The sequence below is a fragment of the Macrobrachium rosenbergii genome, chromosome 37 (genome assembly GCF_040412425.1).
Source record: "Macrobrachium rosenbergii isolate ZJJX-2024 chromosome 37, ASM4041242v1, whole genome shotgun sequence".
Lineage (NCBI taxonomy): Eukaryota > Metazoa > Arthropoda > Malacostraca > Decapoda > Palaemonidae > Macrobrachium > Macrobrachium rosenbergii.
Window position 1 is genome coordinate 30,471,537 of NC_089777.1, and position 18,107 is coordinate 30,489,643.

Consider the following 18,107-nt stretch of genomic DNA (forward strand, 5'->3'; position numbering starts at 1 on the left):
AAAAATCACACCACCAAAACCCGAAACAATTGATTAGATTTTTCAAAAGTTGAAAGAATAATGCCTTTCCCTTTTGCCTCTTCATAAGAAAATGGATCGTGCGCAGGTAGTGCATATTTAAAGCAAAGCCAAAAGGTTCTGAAACATGATAACGTTCAAAAAGTAGACATATAAAAAATAAATAAAAAAGTAAATGAAAACTTGATGCCTTTACTAACATAAAACAAAAGTTTTTCAGCAAACTACACTAGCCATTAAACACCCTGACATCATGGTTATCATGCGACATCATTAAAAAAGAAGTGAAGGGATTGAGAAAATTACATTTTTCCTCAGACCACAAAAAAAAAAGAAAAAAAAACGGTGGCAACACTAATAAATGAAACGACCTTACAAATTTAGCATTTACAGGAATGCAATCTGCAATTAAAATACGTGAATATTTCTGTCAACGAACACACGCAAATGATAGTCAGAAGTACAGCAGAGTCGATGAGGATAATTGTTTTCGCCATTTCAACAGATTCATTCATCTACTAGTGCTTCTATCGAATTGAGATCATCAGCCCTACATTCTCTCACCTTATACATTTCTGAGAAGGTTTGTGTATCTAACTGCTACTTCCGACGGCTGTGAATAACAGCATGCAAGGTCGTCGCCTTCCAGGATAAAAATTTTTCAGTCTCTAGAGCTCTCTGGGATTCCATAAAAACTTGACGACCATGACTGGGGGCTTTCATAATTTTGCACAAAACCAGCTGTACCTATGAAGACAAAGCCCTCCAAAACTACATGTATCTTTTGCATCCGTATCCAGTGTCATTTCAGAAGTCTATTTAAATGAGAACTGTAACGGATCTGCTTTTGTTTGCTTTTTTTTTTTACAAGCGTCCCATCATAAACTGGGGTGATTAGGCATTTGCAATTGCGGGTGTCAACATTTGTTCGTGAAAAATAGAATAGAAGGAAAACGGCATTCGCTTCCACTTTTCTTGTTTTAATTAATATGCTTGAAATTTCACAACTACATTCTAATTAATACTACCTCACAATTACACTAACAATAATATTATCCATATTGCAAGCTCATTGCAATAAATAATACTGCTATATAAGGAATAGAAAGTAATAGTTAAATGGCTTTAAAGAAAAATATCTTTTACCAAAGGATCCAATAGTATTTTCTTGTGCCAAATTTACCTTCATTAAATAAAAATACTGGCCCATTCATGTATACATTTCATCCTGGCCAACGTAAGGAACACTGTTAGCACTCATTAAATGACAAGAATAACACCATAAAATTCTAACAGAAAAATATGCCCTTTTAAAAGTTGGAAGATAAAATATCTTTTGAAAATTGGAAGATAAAATACTTTTAAATTTGGAAGATAAAATACTGGATTGGAAGATAAAATACTTATTGAAATTAAAATACCTTTTGAAGATAAAATACCTTTTGAAAGTTGGAAGATAAAATACTTATTGAAAGTTTGAAGATAAAATACCTTTTGAAATTTGAAGATAAAATACCTTTTGAAAGTTGGAAGATAAAATACCTTTTGAAAGTTGGAAGATAAAATACTTATTGAAAGTTGAAAGATAAAATACCTTTTGAAAGCTGGAAGATAAAATACTTATTGAAAGTTGGAAGATAAAATACCTTTTGAAAGTTGGAAGATAAAATACCTTTTGAAAGTTGGAAGATAAAATACTTATTGAAAGTTTTAAGATAAAATACCTTTTGAAAGTCGGAAGATAAAATACTTATTGAAAGCTGGAAGATAAAATACCTTTTGAAAGCTGGAAGATAAAATACTTATTGAAAGTTTTAAGATAAAATACCTTTTGAAAGTTGGAAGATAAAATACTTATTGAAAGTTGGAAGATAAAATACCTTTTGAAAACTGGAAGATAAAATACTTCTTGAAAGCTGGAAGATAAAATACCTTTTGAAAGTTGGAAGATAAAACACCTTATTGAAAGCTGGCAGATAAAATACATTTTGAAAGTGGGAAGATAAAACACAACTAAAATAATATGTGAATGACTTTTGCTGGTGAGACCCTACAGCGAGGAACAACCCATACTTTACCCCACTGACAAATAATTCAGAGCGATACTAAATCCATCGACAGAGCCCGAAACGGCGTCAAGAAAAAGCTCTGGCCCCACCTAAACTGACACAGCAGGGACCTGAAAAAGCCAGCGCTGCAAGAAATGTGAAATATACCCCCAGTGTTAAAGAGGCTCACCCGCTCGTAATTTTTCATGGGTCCCTCCATGCTAAATTCACGAACTAGACAGTTTGGTAAGCCTTAAAGTTCGAACGTCCGATTTGCTTCACAATCATTTCAAAAGAATTTTTTTCTCTCTTTCTTCCATTTTTCTATATTCGTGTTAAAATCTTGTCTAAATAGATGCTATATCATTATATGATTACAAATACTTCTTAGAAAGTTAACACGTTTGAAGTTGTAACGAAAATATTCAGCAAGAGGTTATTGGACTGATCGAGAAAAAACTTGAGTCACAAAACAGTTCAGCAAAGATGTTGAATTTGAGTATTAAATGAACATGGAAAGTGTGTGTGTGTGTGTGTGTGTGTGTGTGTGTTTGTATATATATATATATATATATATATAGATATATAGATATATATATATATATATATATATATATATATATATATATATATATGTATATATATATATATATATATATATATATATATATATATATATATATATATATATATATATATATGTGAATGTAAATAAAACATACACGTGTGAATGTAAATAAAACTCACCAGGTACTAAAAAAAGAGATATGCTAATACGTTCACGTAGAGTGGTAGGGTTCTATAATTACCCATTTTCATCATTTTCTTTCCATGCTTTGCAAGTTCCCGTAATCTTATATACTGACGTCGATAGAACGGGCAACTTGAAACTCTCATCCAGCGAAGGACTGAAAAAAATCGGGCCTAATCCTAAAGCAAAAGACTTGGGAAAAAAAAAAAAAAAAAAAAAAAAAAACAATTGGGAGATTACAAAGTTCAAATGACTAAGACTAAGGTTTGCCATTCCAATGTAAAGACAGTTTCTCGATAAGAGTAATAACATTATTGCTATTCTATATTGTATACTAAGCGCATACAACGTTAAGTGATTGCAAAAGTATTTCCTTCGCTTAACGATAAAACGAGAGAGAGAGAGAGAGAGAGAGAGAGAGAGAGAGAGAGAGAGAGAGAGAGAGAGAGAGAGAGAGAGCTTAAATCGCGACGGAAGACAAACTATCTTCTACATTTTCATCTATATTTCAGCAGAAAACACACACAAATTACAACTCAAACTTCAGTCCAGAGATGAACAACATGACAGTTTCGCTATCTGCTTCATTTCCTGAAGACAATGCCAAAGATCAACCGCTCATCCCAAACAAACAAGCACACAACTGAGCCAAGTAAATCTGAATGGGGTTCTGATGCAGCGGTCACAACGCCACGAACAAGACAACGATGGAAATCTGAAGAAGATGGAAATTTCGTATTTCAATTGGCAGAGATATAACAATGAAATATAATAACTATATATATATATATATATATATATATATATATATATATATATATATATATATATATATATATATATATATATATATATATATATATATATATATGTGACATAACCACATCTACAAATACAATACTCATGGAAAGGATCAGTAAGTTTCATAAGAATCCTTTCAGAAACCTTATTTTGTACGCGATAACCTGCCGATATCTCCCAAATTAACACATCATTAAAATTAATACTGACAGCTTCTGACATAACTAAGCAAAAACATGCGTATCAGGCAACAGTTTAATTAGCAGATAAATCTACAGAATGCGTGTGAACATTCTAACCTATTTTAGCATTCTCCAGTCAAACTAAGTTGTGGTTTTCAGTGTTGGTGTAAAAATGTTGTCATTCATGTTCAATACGGTGCCAAGGGTGCACAAAAATTGAGCCTTAAAAGTTTCCAAACAATATTGGTTTCTGGGTGCAATGCATGAGGCTGGCTGCTAAGATTAGCCCAGTTGGCCTTTTGCCAGACCGGGCCCTTAGTAAGAGGTCTGACGTAGACCTCTGGCCTCGGCACAATCAACTAAGCGAAATAAGGGCAGGATGCTTTATGGTGTCATTAACGTGTTCTTAAGATACCTCTTTTGTCAGTAGCAATATTAGATTTATATTAACTGGCGTTACACGCACAACGGTCACTGGCCCCCAAACACGAAAGTAACACTGCTTGCTTCACTTAAGTGTTGTCGTGGCACAGGTGATAGATATCTTCTCATTCTTAATCGGTGTATAAAGGTTATAAAGTAAAAGTAGTTATATTGGTAACAGTATATTTATGATTATAACGACCCGTACTCTAACGATTATGAAAACCGTATCTCTGTAATAGCACAAATAAAACACAGTCCAAGAATAATCAAATATAAATAAAATACAGTTCAAATATAATCAAATATTCAAAGTCTGAATTAAAGCACGCGCACAGAGCCAGTTTCGGTAAAACCTAGTATGTTAGTTGGAAATAAATCTACGGAAGAAAACCAGTCATTGATATTCAATAAAGCGACCGTGACAGAGAACACTGCGCGAGTATAAAATTGGACCGGCGACAAGATTGGCCAACCCATTCCTACTAACTTATGTACAAATAAAATTTCCCCTCAAATATTCAAACAAAACCTTACGCTATCAATTTCACATCCGCAGTATGGCAGATTTCCAATACGAATCCTTCCTTGTAAAACTGGGCGAAACAACAAACTCTACGGTAATAATTTATTGGAATATGAAGGCATAAAGACGTTACAACAGTCCACCAACACCACTGTGAATTTGACACTGAATGAACGATTCATATATTTCAAGCAGCTATAGACGCTGACTTATAATGTCAAGCAAACCACTTCCGCAAGCACATAATATTCGGGTATGGACGACAATTCTTTCGTTTTATTCTCTTCAGCGTGAAACAAATTTCAGTTCAAAAGTGTATTTCCAGTGTCGTTATATCAATGACACCAGTACAGCTCATCATTTTAATAAATAAGTGAACCAAGAGTATCATATTCCAGCAGCCCTCCCCCACACACACGCACGCAAGTTCTCTCTCTCTCTCTCTCTCTCTCTCTCTCTCTCTCTCTCTCCATATATATATATATATATATATATATATATATATATATATATATATATATATACACAATATATATATATATATATATATAGGTTAAATATTCTGTGAACAATGTAAACCTTCATCCTAGAAGTGGAATAACTATTCAGAAAGGTTCCGATTTAATTAGGTATTAATTTATGAGTCTGGATGAATTTTTGAATTGAAAAACTTAAGTGTTATTTTTGTTTTGTTAACTTGTTTGCTCCTCTCAACGGTTTCTACTCCTTTATAATTTTACTAATGCCAGTTGTCTTTTTTTAGCATATTTAATAAATGAGTGGGTGTGAATCCTTCCCCAGTAAATTCCATTCCCCCAATCCCCACAGCCCTGGGTGGACGAGGGTCTTATATTTATCCTAAAGAGTAGGAGTTATTTTATTCTGGACCTCTGCCTGGGCATTTGGTTGGCTTTTGGACTGCTGCTTGACTTGCTTCTTGTTTTGAGAATCTGTAACCCATCAATATATAGTGGATCCATTACCCTCTGCAGCAAAGAGTTCATCTTCGGATAAAAAATCTTCCATACCCTTGGTCCAGTTATTAAAGCCAAGGGACCTCAAACTGTCCTAATAAATATTTATAACCTGATAACAAAAAATATAGACGACTTCTTGTTGAGATCACGGCACTTTAATCCTGTTTTAAGCCCTAATACCCCTAACTGCCTTGATTTATCCTCCAGACGTGGGGAGTGAAATTGTCTTTCAAGAGGAGCCACAGAAAACTATAAATAAAAGTTGTTAGGGATATTAGATTGTATTACGTTAGGATATTCTCTCTTTTTGCTTTTCTCTTCCTGTCTATGGCTTAGGCCCCCGTCCTTTTTGTGTTTGAATGAGTTATTTTTCTATCGTTAATTGGGTATTGTCAAAAGGTTGAAATTAAGTATAATTGATATTCATATTATTTTTGTATCTGAAGAGGTTCAGGTATTATTTCTGACTTATATTAATGTATTAAAATTAAAGAAAACAAATTCTTGGTATTTTCTTTGCCAAACCTTGAATTGATTTTTATCTTCACGGCTAAGAGGTTGAGATACTATTCATTTTCCAATTGTGGATTTAGTATTGTGTTGGTGAATACTTGTTGATTTATTATATTTGGATATAGTGTGGTGGTTAATCAAGCCATCACAAGTGGCGACCATTTTGACAGGATTTTTCCGTTCCTGTGTATTCACTGGTGTGTATAAAATTGATTCTTATATTTAGTTTTTTTAGGCAGCATATTTTATACCTCCTCGCGTTTTTTGTGTATTGTTTTTTTGTGAATAGGTGTTCATTATGTCATACCATTGTTGATGTATTAGAACTCCTTAGTGGAGAGGGGTGGCAAGAGAGAGCTTGCAGAGAGAGAGAATAGGGATGACTTGATAATTGTAGCGCAGCATTTTGAATTGGAATATTTGAGGTGTGCTGTTGAAGTGAGACAACGTAGAGATAAAATATATAAAATGTAAGACTTGTTTATTAATGATCATAATTTTCTTTACAGGACATGTGTCGATGTTTTAATATGTATTGTATGGATTACTTGTTATAAAAAAGTTGAGGGTGGCAAATGGTACCAGTTATTGGTTGACTAAAAAATTTAAATGTTTTAAACCTGTCGGGTACGATTATAATTTATACTACTTAAATTAATTTCAAACCTTCAGGCTCTAACCCGAGATGAATTAAATTTCAGGCTAATAATTACGGTTCATTGATTTTGGTGTGTTTATTTGTGCAGGGGAGTCTTAGTTGCGGTCTTCTTTATCATTCAATGAGGGTGTATGTTCATTGGACACTATGGTGACGAGTGTAGTGGTCACTGAGATAAAGACAGTGGTTTTTGGCCAAACATTCGTTAAAAGTGAATGAAATGTATCACTGAAATTGGACAGTGTTTTTTTTTTTGAAAAGGTTATGGCCGATTAACCCTCATATATATCGAACCCGAGTTGTTAGAGCAATGTCTAGCTCCTAAATTTTTGTGAGAACAAGGTGAAGTTCTTAGGTTTTGTGTATTGGAGCTTCTGGCTTTGGGAAATTTCTCAATATATGTACTAGTATTAATGATTATGATTTTCTAGGTGCTTATAAAGTTGCTATTCTTGTGAGCTGCTATCCTTGATTCTTGCCACCCCCTAGCCCGTGTTCTAAGTGTTATAAGTATTATTGGTGGAGAAAAATTTTCTCTTGTTGATTTGTATATCTTGTCTTACAGTTGATTGACAATTATTGATTCATTGTGATTTATAATGATAATTTTTCTTGTTTTGAATTTTAGATTATGTATTAACGTTGAATTTTAGATTATGTATTAACGTTAAAAAAAATTTTTTTACGGAAATAAATTTTTCTTTGGGAGAGGATAAAATAAAGTTGTTGCCATTTAATTATGTATTAATTTATGAGTCTGGATGAATTTTTGAATGTAAAAATTACTTAAGTGTTATTTTTGTTTTGTTAATTGTTTGCTCCTCTCCGGTGGTTCGCTCCTTTTATAATTTTACTAATGCCAGTTGTCTTTTTTGTAATGGTGCTGAGTGGGTGTGAGGCCTTCCCCAGTACATTCCATTCCCCACAAAGGCCCCCACAGCCCTGGGTGGACGTAACTCTTAATTTATCCTACAAACTAGGAGTTAGTTACGTTCTGGACCTCTGCCTGGGCATTTGGTTGGCTTTTGGACTGCTGCTTGACTTGCTTCTTGTTTTGAGGATCTGTCAACACCGCCAATATATAGTGGATCCATTACCCTCTGCAGCTTAAAAGAGTTCATCTTCGGATAATTCTTCCATTTTTGGTCCAGTTATTAAAGCCAAGGGGACCTCACTGTGTCCTACGGTAGGGTTCCATTTATTTTCTAACCCTTTTATAAAATATAGACGACTTCTTGTTGAGATCACCCGCACTTTAATCCTGTTTTGGGCCCTAATACCCCGACTGCCTTGATTTATCCTCCAGACGTGGAGAGTGACTGTCTTTCAAGAGGAGCCACAGAAAACTATAAATAAAAGTTGTTAGGGATATTAGATTGTATTCGTTAGGATATTCTCTCTTTTGAAGAATCTCTTCCTGTCTGGGCCCCCTCCTTTTTGTGTTTGAATGAGTTATTTTTCTATCGTTAATTGGGTAAGTGGTTGTTATTAAGTATAATTGATATTCATATTATTTTTGTATCTGAAGAGGTTCAGGTATTATTTCTGACTTATATTAATGTATTAAAATTAAGGATTTTTCTTGGTATTTTCTTTGCCCCTTGAATTGATTTTTGCACACGGCTAAGAGGTTGAGATACTATTCCACCAATTGTGGATTTAGTATTGTGTTAACCAATACTTGTTGATTTATTATATTTGGATATAGTGTGGTGGTTAATCAAGCCATCACAATATATATATATATATATATATATATATATATATATATATATATACATATATAGTATATCAGTTTAAATATTCTGATGAACAGTGTAAACCTCCTCATCCTAGAAGTGGAATAACTATTCAGAAAGGTTCCGATAAACGACGTCCTAAATATCCTAAGTGAAAAACTAACTCTATACGAAGACCATTTTCTTCTGGGCATTGAAAAAAACAAATCATATTAATTAAACTCTCTGTAACTGATAACGCTTTCTCTCTCAACGGAAATTTCTACCGACGAAGATTAGGTTGTAGTATGGGGAGCTCTCTATAACCTCTTTTAGCCAGTATTTAATAAATAGTATAATTTGAATCTGAATTTTGAGTGTTAAACCGAATGTCATGACTTGAATGCCTTATGTGGAGGACAGTTAAGTTCTAGGATGGTACCCGGGGAGATTCTGGGATCATCCCAAGTAGTTCTACCGTGAACAGAAAACCAACTTTATTTCTAATATTCATTTCCCCAGCTGTCATGACATTTCAGTGAAGGCTGGATAGCTTGTGATCTTTTTCTAGGAGAACTAAGAATCAGTTAACAAATTTCCCTAGACAAAGAAATACGCTATATTCGTAAAAAAAAATCACCCAGACCCTATCTTATTGTACTTTACCTAAGCTATCGAAAACGCCACCAATAAATATTTTCTCATCTGGATAACAACAAAATTAACAACAAGGGGATTTTAGCAACAAAATAAAACTCCAATACCTAGAGGGTGTTAAGAACTAAGAGCCTCTAACCTATTTTTTTTTCGTACCCACGAACCATGGGGAGTGCTAAAATTCATGTTCATCAAAATAAAGCAAATACGGATTCCGGGTTTTACAAAGTACCATGTTGAGATTGTGAGAGAGTTTACGTGAGACAAACTGGACATTCCCTACCGTAAAGCTTGGTAGATACAAAATGCCTGCTGGGTATGGCTTAGAAAATCGTGCATTTTCGTTTGCTTTCGAGATGCTAGCCATCATAAGCCAAATATATAACATGAAATTCATGAAATTGTCAAAAGGGCATGTGAAAATCCAGCCAGACCAACCACTAAACAAATCCCAGCTTAATCCTGTAATCCAGGATCCAGAGATCAGGACAGTAGTCCATCTCCTATCAAGAACAGCATACAAGAAATCTGGAAGAAAACAAATCCGGACGGAATGCCTTCATAAATCCAAACCTGTTCAATCTAAATACTTTTTATCTTCAGTTAATACTGCCTCCATAAAACTTCTCATTTTCCACCAGGGCGAGGGCTAATATGCATTAATCGAAATAAAGCAGCTTATTCAAATTTCTTTGTATATATATATATACATATATATATATATATATATATATATATATATATATATATATATATATATATATATATATATATATATATATATATATATATATATATATAATATTTACACATACCAGAATGTTCTAAGTGATCAACTATCTCAAAGAGAGAGAGAGAGAGAGAGAGAGAGAGAGAGAGAGAGAGAGAGAGAGAGAGATTCTCTCAGATAACCCCAGCCAGAGAGAATGGAGGAGTTTCTCCCAAACACTACCAGAGAGGAGGGGGAATACCAAATGCTGAGAAGAGAGAGAGAGAGGTCTAGAGAGAGAGAGAGAAGAGAGAGAAGAGAGAAGGAGAGATAGAGTGAAAGAGAATGGGGGGATTCTCAAATATATATTTCAGAGAGATAATACCAAATACTGAACAGAGAAAAAGAGTTAGAGAGAGAGAGAGAGAGAGAGAGAGAGAGAGAGAGAGAGAGGATTCTAAATATTCCCAGAAAGAGATGGGGGATTCTCCGATATATTCCCAGAGAGATAATACCAAATACTGAGAGAGAGAGAGAGAGAGAGAGAGAGAGAGAGAGAGAGAAGTCCAAATATTCCCTTAAAATTTGGAAGCCAACTGATGCATCTTTCCCGTGAGACAACCCCGGGTACATATTCAAGAGAGTAAAATAAAATCTACAGAAAAGTGAAAGAAAACTGAAACCGGTTTCAAACTTGCACGACTTTGGGGTACCGAAATTTCTTACTGAATATCGACCCTCTCTTCAGTTTTGTATTCAACAATTCAAGTTGTGTGAAAACAATTTAGTATTTCTTTTATTATAATTAACAGCATATTTAAATGTATTGTTTCAAACCTTCCGTTCATCAATTTAGTGTTTCTTCGGTTATAATTAATTGCATATTTAAATGTATTATTTCAAACCTTCAGTTCATCACTAAGAGATGAATTAAATCTTGAATGGGTTATTAATGAAAGGTCTCATTACATTTATAATATAATTAATTACATAACCTCACACTGGTTGCCCTTTCTTATTTATCAATAAAATCATGTGGAAGTAAAATACAGTTCATATACTAAAATCAACAAAAGTAAACAAAGTGCATTTTCTGTCATGAATCTAATTATAAATGAAACATCACAACTAATATTTAAAAGTGTCCTGCAATTATCTATCAGTTAAATTCTATGCAAGCAACTGAAATAAACTTAAAATACCACTGATCAAAACGATTAAACCCTCACGCAATATCGATCCCGAGCGAATGGCAAATCCACGACATGGAAACTTCAGGAGATTTTTACAAATGAAAACCAACGGCTGAAATGACCCTCAGTCATGTAGCATAAATTTTGTGATGTTCCCCTCATGTACAGCATCCCGCCCTTCCAATAACATGCAGTATTAATGGTTCTCCCCTTTTTATAGGTGCTCAGTGCCTATTTCCATTTTCCGTGCCTGTTCCTTCAGTAGGTACCTCCGCCAGAGTTCGGGATCAGACGCGATGTCATAAACATTGATAAGCAGACTTCCGGACAAGCAAGGATTTCATGGTGCTGATGAAACATTATTGCGACCGACATGACTGCCAACCCAAGGTCTGGCGCTTCAAAATGATACGATAAACGTTAAGAACTCGACGCTGGTTGGACAATCATGAAGTAGAACTGAGACGGCGTGGCTTCAGCACCAAACGGAAATTTTAAATCATTCTCAAAAATATAAAATAAAATGACATACAGTGATGTATAAATACGTACAACCTAAGTTAACTATTCACAAAAAGTAAGCAAATTAGTTCAAGTAAATTAAATTAGTTGGCTAATTTTACAGCCCTCCTTTCTGTTTAGGCCGCAATTTGTTGATTTTTTTTTTTTTTTGTAATCGAAACAAGGCTTACAGAGTATTAGTTAAAACGAATCAACAAAGGCAATCTACTTCAAACACCTGTATATAGTAACTTCTCAAGAATCTTAAAAACTTGAATTAGTTCGTTGCCATATCTATATGGTCAGTTGCATTCATCAATATTTCCTTTAAAAATTTTACTTATTCATTCAGCACCATCAACACTGTCGAATGAATTTTGCATCCTACCATAAAATCACCAGTGAAAAAGAAGTCCAAATACAAAATAAACCATTTTTGCTACAAATCTGATGTACCTCAACTTCCAATTCCTGTGTCGGTGCTTGAAATTAATGTGGTTCCACTTTGTTTTCTTTTAGAGCGGTTTTAATCCATAAAACTAAGCTTAATACTTGAATTTCTCTTATCAGCCCGTACCCTTGATTTATCTGCTTTTGTCAGCTGTAATTTGGAAAAATATGAACGATTTAAGGAAAAAAGAAGTGAAACTGATTAAGGGAACCATTTATGGAAGAATGAAAAATTGAATAGACACCACAAACGTCCCATTTTAAATCGCTGGATATTACTGAACTTTAACCTGAAAAGATCAAAATATACACAAGAAGAATACTCAAAAATATCAGGCGCACCTTGTAATTTTAAATTTAAGTGAATTGATGTTTAAAAAAATGCAAAATTCTTCTGGATTTTAACACAATAAAGAATTAAATAAGAACCATAGACAATGTGAATAGTGGTTTGAACTCCATGATGGAAAACCTTCAAAAGCATTAACGAAAGCCTTATTTTGATCTTGTGTGGTGACCTTTCCATCGCTAACAATGTTATGTATGGTAAATAAAAACTCACAAAGCAAACTTTCCTGAAAGGGTATATCAAAGGGGGTTCTATAACAAGCTGGCAAATAATTATTAAATATTCTAAACCCATTAGTAGGTAACTCAAATGCAAAATCAAGAACCCTAATTGGACCTGATAAACCCCAAACTAAATTCAGTGTTTAGATTAAATTTGTGAATCCAGGGGTAAGTTTTGAAGTTGTACCACGCCATTTCACAAAGGTAGACATTAGATGATACTGATTTTTATCAGAATTGTTAGAGAAAACACTGCCTTGTCAAGGGATTTTCTAAAAGTACTTGCAATCTGAACTTGATTAAATTATGTGACCAACTTGTAAATTATAAAATTTAATGGCAAATTTTCTCTTGTTTTCCCTATGGCAATGGGAACCCTCTATAATTGTTCAATTCTTTTATATCCGAATTTTTTTGAAAAGAAATATTAAACAACATAATCCCACGTAATGTAACATGGTTTACAATGTTGAGACATAAGTTTTGAAAATCTTCAAAATAACCAAGATGTAAAAAATTTTTATGATTAAGTTAAATCAATTAGTAAAATCAATTAAATTCACGATAAAAAAAAATGATGGGTGCTTACTTTCTGACGACCTCAACAAGAAATAGTTGGTTTAAATTTACCTGTAAAGAAAACCGCAAATATATTTCCTAATGTTTTTTTCTTTCTGGACAAAGCAAATAACACAGAAAGTCAGTATCATCTATGTCTTTAAGAGCATTACTGGTATGTAGCTCTGAATATTTGATGATGAAAAAGATAAGATTAGGAATGCAGGCAAAAATTGAAACAGTGTCAAAGATAATTATTAAACAGTGCATTTGAAGTGGCAAAAAGACTAAAAAACCAGAAAGAACTAAATATAAAAAAATTTTGTTCTGCATAAAATAGTATAAAAGATATCCTTTTCTACTTAAAACTTTGGTCAAGATAATGAAGAGTTTAAGAACAATACAACAATGAAAACATGTACACATCAACAAAAACTCCTTCCTTTTGATATTAAACCATTTGTATAAAAATTTCATTAAGTTTCTCCACAAAATTATATTGGCCAAACTTCATGGTACCAAGTGTACTGGAAAAAGAATTGAACAATATAAATAAAAATGTCATCATTGCACAAGGGAACAGTGGAACACACAGCAAAAGAAAATCAGAAACTGCTCGATGAAGCAGATCAACTGGGAGGGAGAAATATTGTATATTCTAAGAATGCACTGAGATCAGATAACATATCTTTCCCAATATTTATTTTTCCATAAAAGAAAGTTACAACCAAATATGAATATCAGTCAACCAATCATAAACTTATACCGAAATCAGATACAGAAATTTGTAAATTGTTTAAACTTTAAGCAATACCCCCTCGAGAGATGTATGAAAATAGGATTATCATTAAATGTAAACACACAAACCGGGAAAACATTTAATGAGTTTCCTAATATGGAGAGTCAAAATGACACCTGTCACGACATCTGAGGGACTGGGAATCAAGGTCTGTTTATAACAATGTCCCCTAATAGTCTATTGTGATTTATAGCCAAAATGAGTTTTAATAGGACAGTCCTCCACTCCTGACTTTTCAACCCTCTAACGGTTTTTGTCATGTTGGTACTGTCTTTAGTAAAATTCCAATTTAACCACGATAAAATTATGTAAGAAACCTTTCGTCAGGTTGAAATAAAGTCTACGAAACCGGTCAAGAGACAGAAGGATTTCTTATTTTTCACCTATATATATGTGTGATAAATGAATCACGTATAAAAGTGATAATAATCATATATATATATATATATATATATATATACATATACACACACACACAAACATGGACTTTCGATATTTAGTTTCACAAACGCAGGAAATCGTTCTTCAAAGACAGTATATTTATTGCGATCGATCTTGACAAATAAAATAAACGGCAGTTTCAGATATATTCTCCAGATACCCAACACTTTACAGACTTATAAATTGCTGTTCAATTGCACACAAAAAATTACTGTTTATTTTAGCTTGAGAAAGAACAGTGACTTTTAAATCTGAGAAAATGAACGAACTTAGATAAACCTTTGTTCATTTCTTACCAACTAGCAACAAGGCGCTCGAGCGCGCGCGCGCGTCCCAAATTAGAATTAAAATGGAAAACCGTCAGATAAAATTTTTTTTTAGAAAAGCGAATGATTTTTTTTATTGAACAATGAAGAAATATTGTCAATTCCCGAAGTAGAATGTTGAGACACTCTTGTAATTTTCTTTTTAATGCTGAGCCAAATCTTTTAAAAGTTCGACATCAATGAGCTGACTGAAGACAAAATATTTTTACCATTTTACCAGGAGTTAAAAACAGCATACACACTATGTACTACACCTCTAATCGAGTCAGTTCCTCGTTGGACGAGTTGATATCGTTCTCGGCTAGCACTCTGCTGGGCCTGCGTTCGATTCTCCGGCCGGCCAATTAAGAATTAGAGGAATTAATTTCTGGTGACAGAAATTCATCTCTCGGTATAATGTAGTTCGGATTCCACAGTAAGCTGTAGGTCCCGCTGCTAGGTAACCAATTGGTTCTTAGCCACGTAAAATAAATCTAATCCTTCGGGCCAGCCCTAGGAGAGCTGTTACTCAGCTCAGTGGTCTGGTTAAAACTAAGGTATACTTTTTTTTTTCTAATCGAGTCAAAGGCTCAAACCTGTAAACTACTTTTAGAACACTGAATCTTGTCTTCACTGCCTCTGCACAGCACTCTATGTAACCTACAACGAATTTAAAGAAACAACCTGAAACAAAAAATCAAATACTGATTCTGATTTATGGCAACAGCATATTAACAAGAACATTGATCTCATACGCATCACTTACTTTAGCGTGACAGTCAAGATTATGTTGCATTGTCTGCGTGCTGCAAAGCTGTTCTTCTGCTTACTTAAACAGCAAAATGACAGCTTTTCATATCCCAGTTCTGCACTACGGTAGAAACAAGCGTTCACTCGCTTGCTTTTAACAAATTGCTGTAATATGAAACAATTTTCATGCCATAGTTTTTCCCACATGTTTACGATTGCATGAATGTGCTTGTCGATTTATGTCATTTGTGATTTGTTTGTTATTTATTTTTTCTCTCTCTCTCTCTCTCTCTCTCTCTCTCTCTCTCTCTCTCTCTCTCTCTCTCTCTCTCCTTGGCGAGTTAACGGCTATTAGGCTAGTTCCATTTGAATGTCGGCTCACTACCTACTCGAGGCAACTGTTTATTTGATCAACGTCACTCGCCCAAATATTATGGAAACTCGACGTAATGATGAACAGCACTAAAGGTTATGCTGCCTTTTTAACAAATTTTTCCAGTATTACTATTACGAATAGAATTATGTTGAATACTCGGGTATAAAATTATAACAGCGAAGCTGCAGAAACGACTCAGGATTAAAGCAGAATCATTCACTAAAAGTTCACGTATGAAACCATAAAGACTTTAGAAAAAAGGTTTAAAACTTTCAAATTTTTTACCCCGCGCACAACAAAAATATATATTTCCATGGCAATTATATTTTAAAACCTACAATACAACACAAGAGGTATACACGATAACACAAAAAAGATGTATTTTACTTTTGACAGGAATAATCTTTGTTCAGATACTAAACAGCTACTTTTCTTCTTTAAGTAGCAGTTAGGACGTCGTTAAACGGTTACTTTGGAACAGCTTGTTGTACAAGAAAGAATGACACTTGAAATATAGTGGCCACAGAGTAGCACGTAAAAGGTTGAATATCAGCTTTAAGTTTGTTTTATTTTTTTTTTTTAAACCATCGTCTAATAAATAAAGGAAGCGTAACAAGGATTTTTTTTATATATTTTACAATCTCCGAGTAAAATCTTTTCATTAAAACGATGAACACAGAAAAATGAAAATACATTAAACAGAATTCTAAGAACTGCAACATTTTGTTCTCGACATCGTGGATGTATATTTTGCATTTATCATTTTCGACCAATACGTGATAAGGAGAAAAAAAAAAAAACATTAATTCCCCCGTATAATATAAAGGAACAAGACCTATTACTCTCTCAAGAAATAAAAGGAAAATTCCAATATTACTTTGTCTCACTTTGCATTGTACTAAATGAGTCAATATATATTGAACATCGCACCAATATAAATGTTATTCAGATTCCTTCTGTCAATTACTTTTATATAGCATATATCGTTCCAGCGTTATTTACCGGTTTTATAGAAAAAATTACAATAACACTATGCCAGAATAAATTGTTTCCATAAGCAACTGTAAATTAACCTATCATATAAATCACTAGTATATCCATATATTTATCACATAAAAAGCAAGTATACCCATATATTTATCACATGAAAAGCAAGAATATCATACATTTATCATATATAAAAGCAAGTATATCCACATGTTTATCATATAAAATAAAAGCATATCCATGTATTTATGTTTTCCATATATCTAATTTCTATGGGTAATGAACTCCACCTCTAAGTCTCGCAAAATCTTAAGATAATATAAAATGTAGAACAATTTAATGTACTTTATATACCCCAAGTGCGATGAAAATACAAAATTACTCTTGAAATACGGCCTTATTTGAAGCAATATATACACCAAGTTTTTATTTATTTATTAATTTATTTATCTTCTGTATTTGCACCGTGCAGGCAAAAATCACTTTAAGCTAAGAGGCTACGAACATCTAAATGAATGCAACAACACGGAACCATACTAATTGTCACTAGTTCCTCTGACGTCGAGTTGCAACCACTAGCAAAGCAATGCTGTTCAAATGCACTGATAATAAATTTTTTGCTTCAAGAACATCTCTGAGCCAGCAAAGCTGAAGCGACCAGTCCGTCAGTTGCTGACGTTGAGTGAGTCCGCTGTATCAAGGTGGGTATCCTCTCTCTCTCTCTCTCCCTCTCAGGGAATGTGTGGTGATTATTTGTTCACAGTTGGGCAGACATTACCCGGTGGAGGGCGCTACCATTAGTGTGACAGAGAAACGATAACGTTCCCTTAATGACCGCCGCGTTCCAACATAATTTGGGCCCTGTCGAATTTTTGAAGGTTAAGTGAAACCGGGACGGCATCGTTTTAGGCTAAGGACGGCAATAATTCGAGCCATCAGAAGAAAAGGGAGGCTGTCCCATATAATAAAAGATGGGTATTTTTGGTATCCTTTACAAGAATACTCCCATGTACTGTTTTATTTTATTATTTTTTTTTTTTTAAGGCGACATCGTGGATAGGGCAAAACCATGCTAAATACAACACACTCGTGTTTACAATTATTAATATAAAAAATAACATTTTAATCTGGGTAAACTTGGACGGAAATAAAAAAATCATAAAAATCACTGCTGAAGTTCTGAATTCCAACCCTCT

At 33.7% G+C, this 18,107-nt stretch overlaps 1 protein-coding gene across 3 annotated transcripts in view; it reads right to left on the minus strand.

The window, feature by feature from the left end:
* The window catches only part of LOC136825450 (basic salivary proline-rich protein 1-like), a 423,968-nt gene that overhangs the window by 68,276 nt on the left and 337,585 nt on the right, over positions 1-18,107 (minus strand). The window contains exon 6 of one of the 3 annotated variants that reach the window (XM_067081921.1): positions 11,831-13,325. The exons of 1 other annotated variant lie outside the window; for it this stretch is intronic. In XM_067081921.1, coding sequence (XP_066938022.1) covers positions 13,281-13,325 — 45 coding nt within the window. In that variant the 3' untranslated portion in view covers positions 11,831-13,280. Of the gene's footprint in view, positions 1-11,830; positions 13,326-18,107 lie in introns of those variants that run through there. One more of the 3 variants, XM_067081922.1, reaches the window with a different exon arrangement.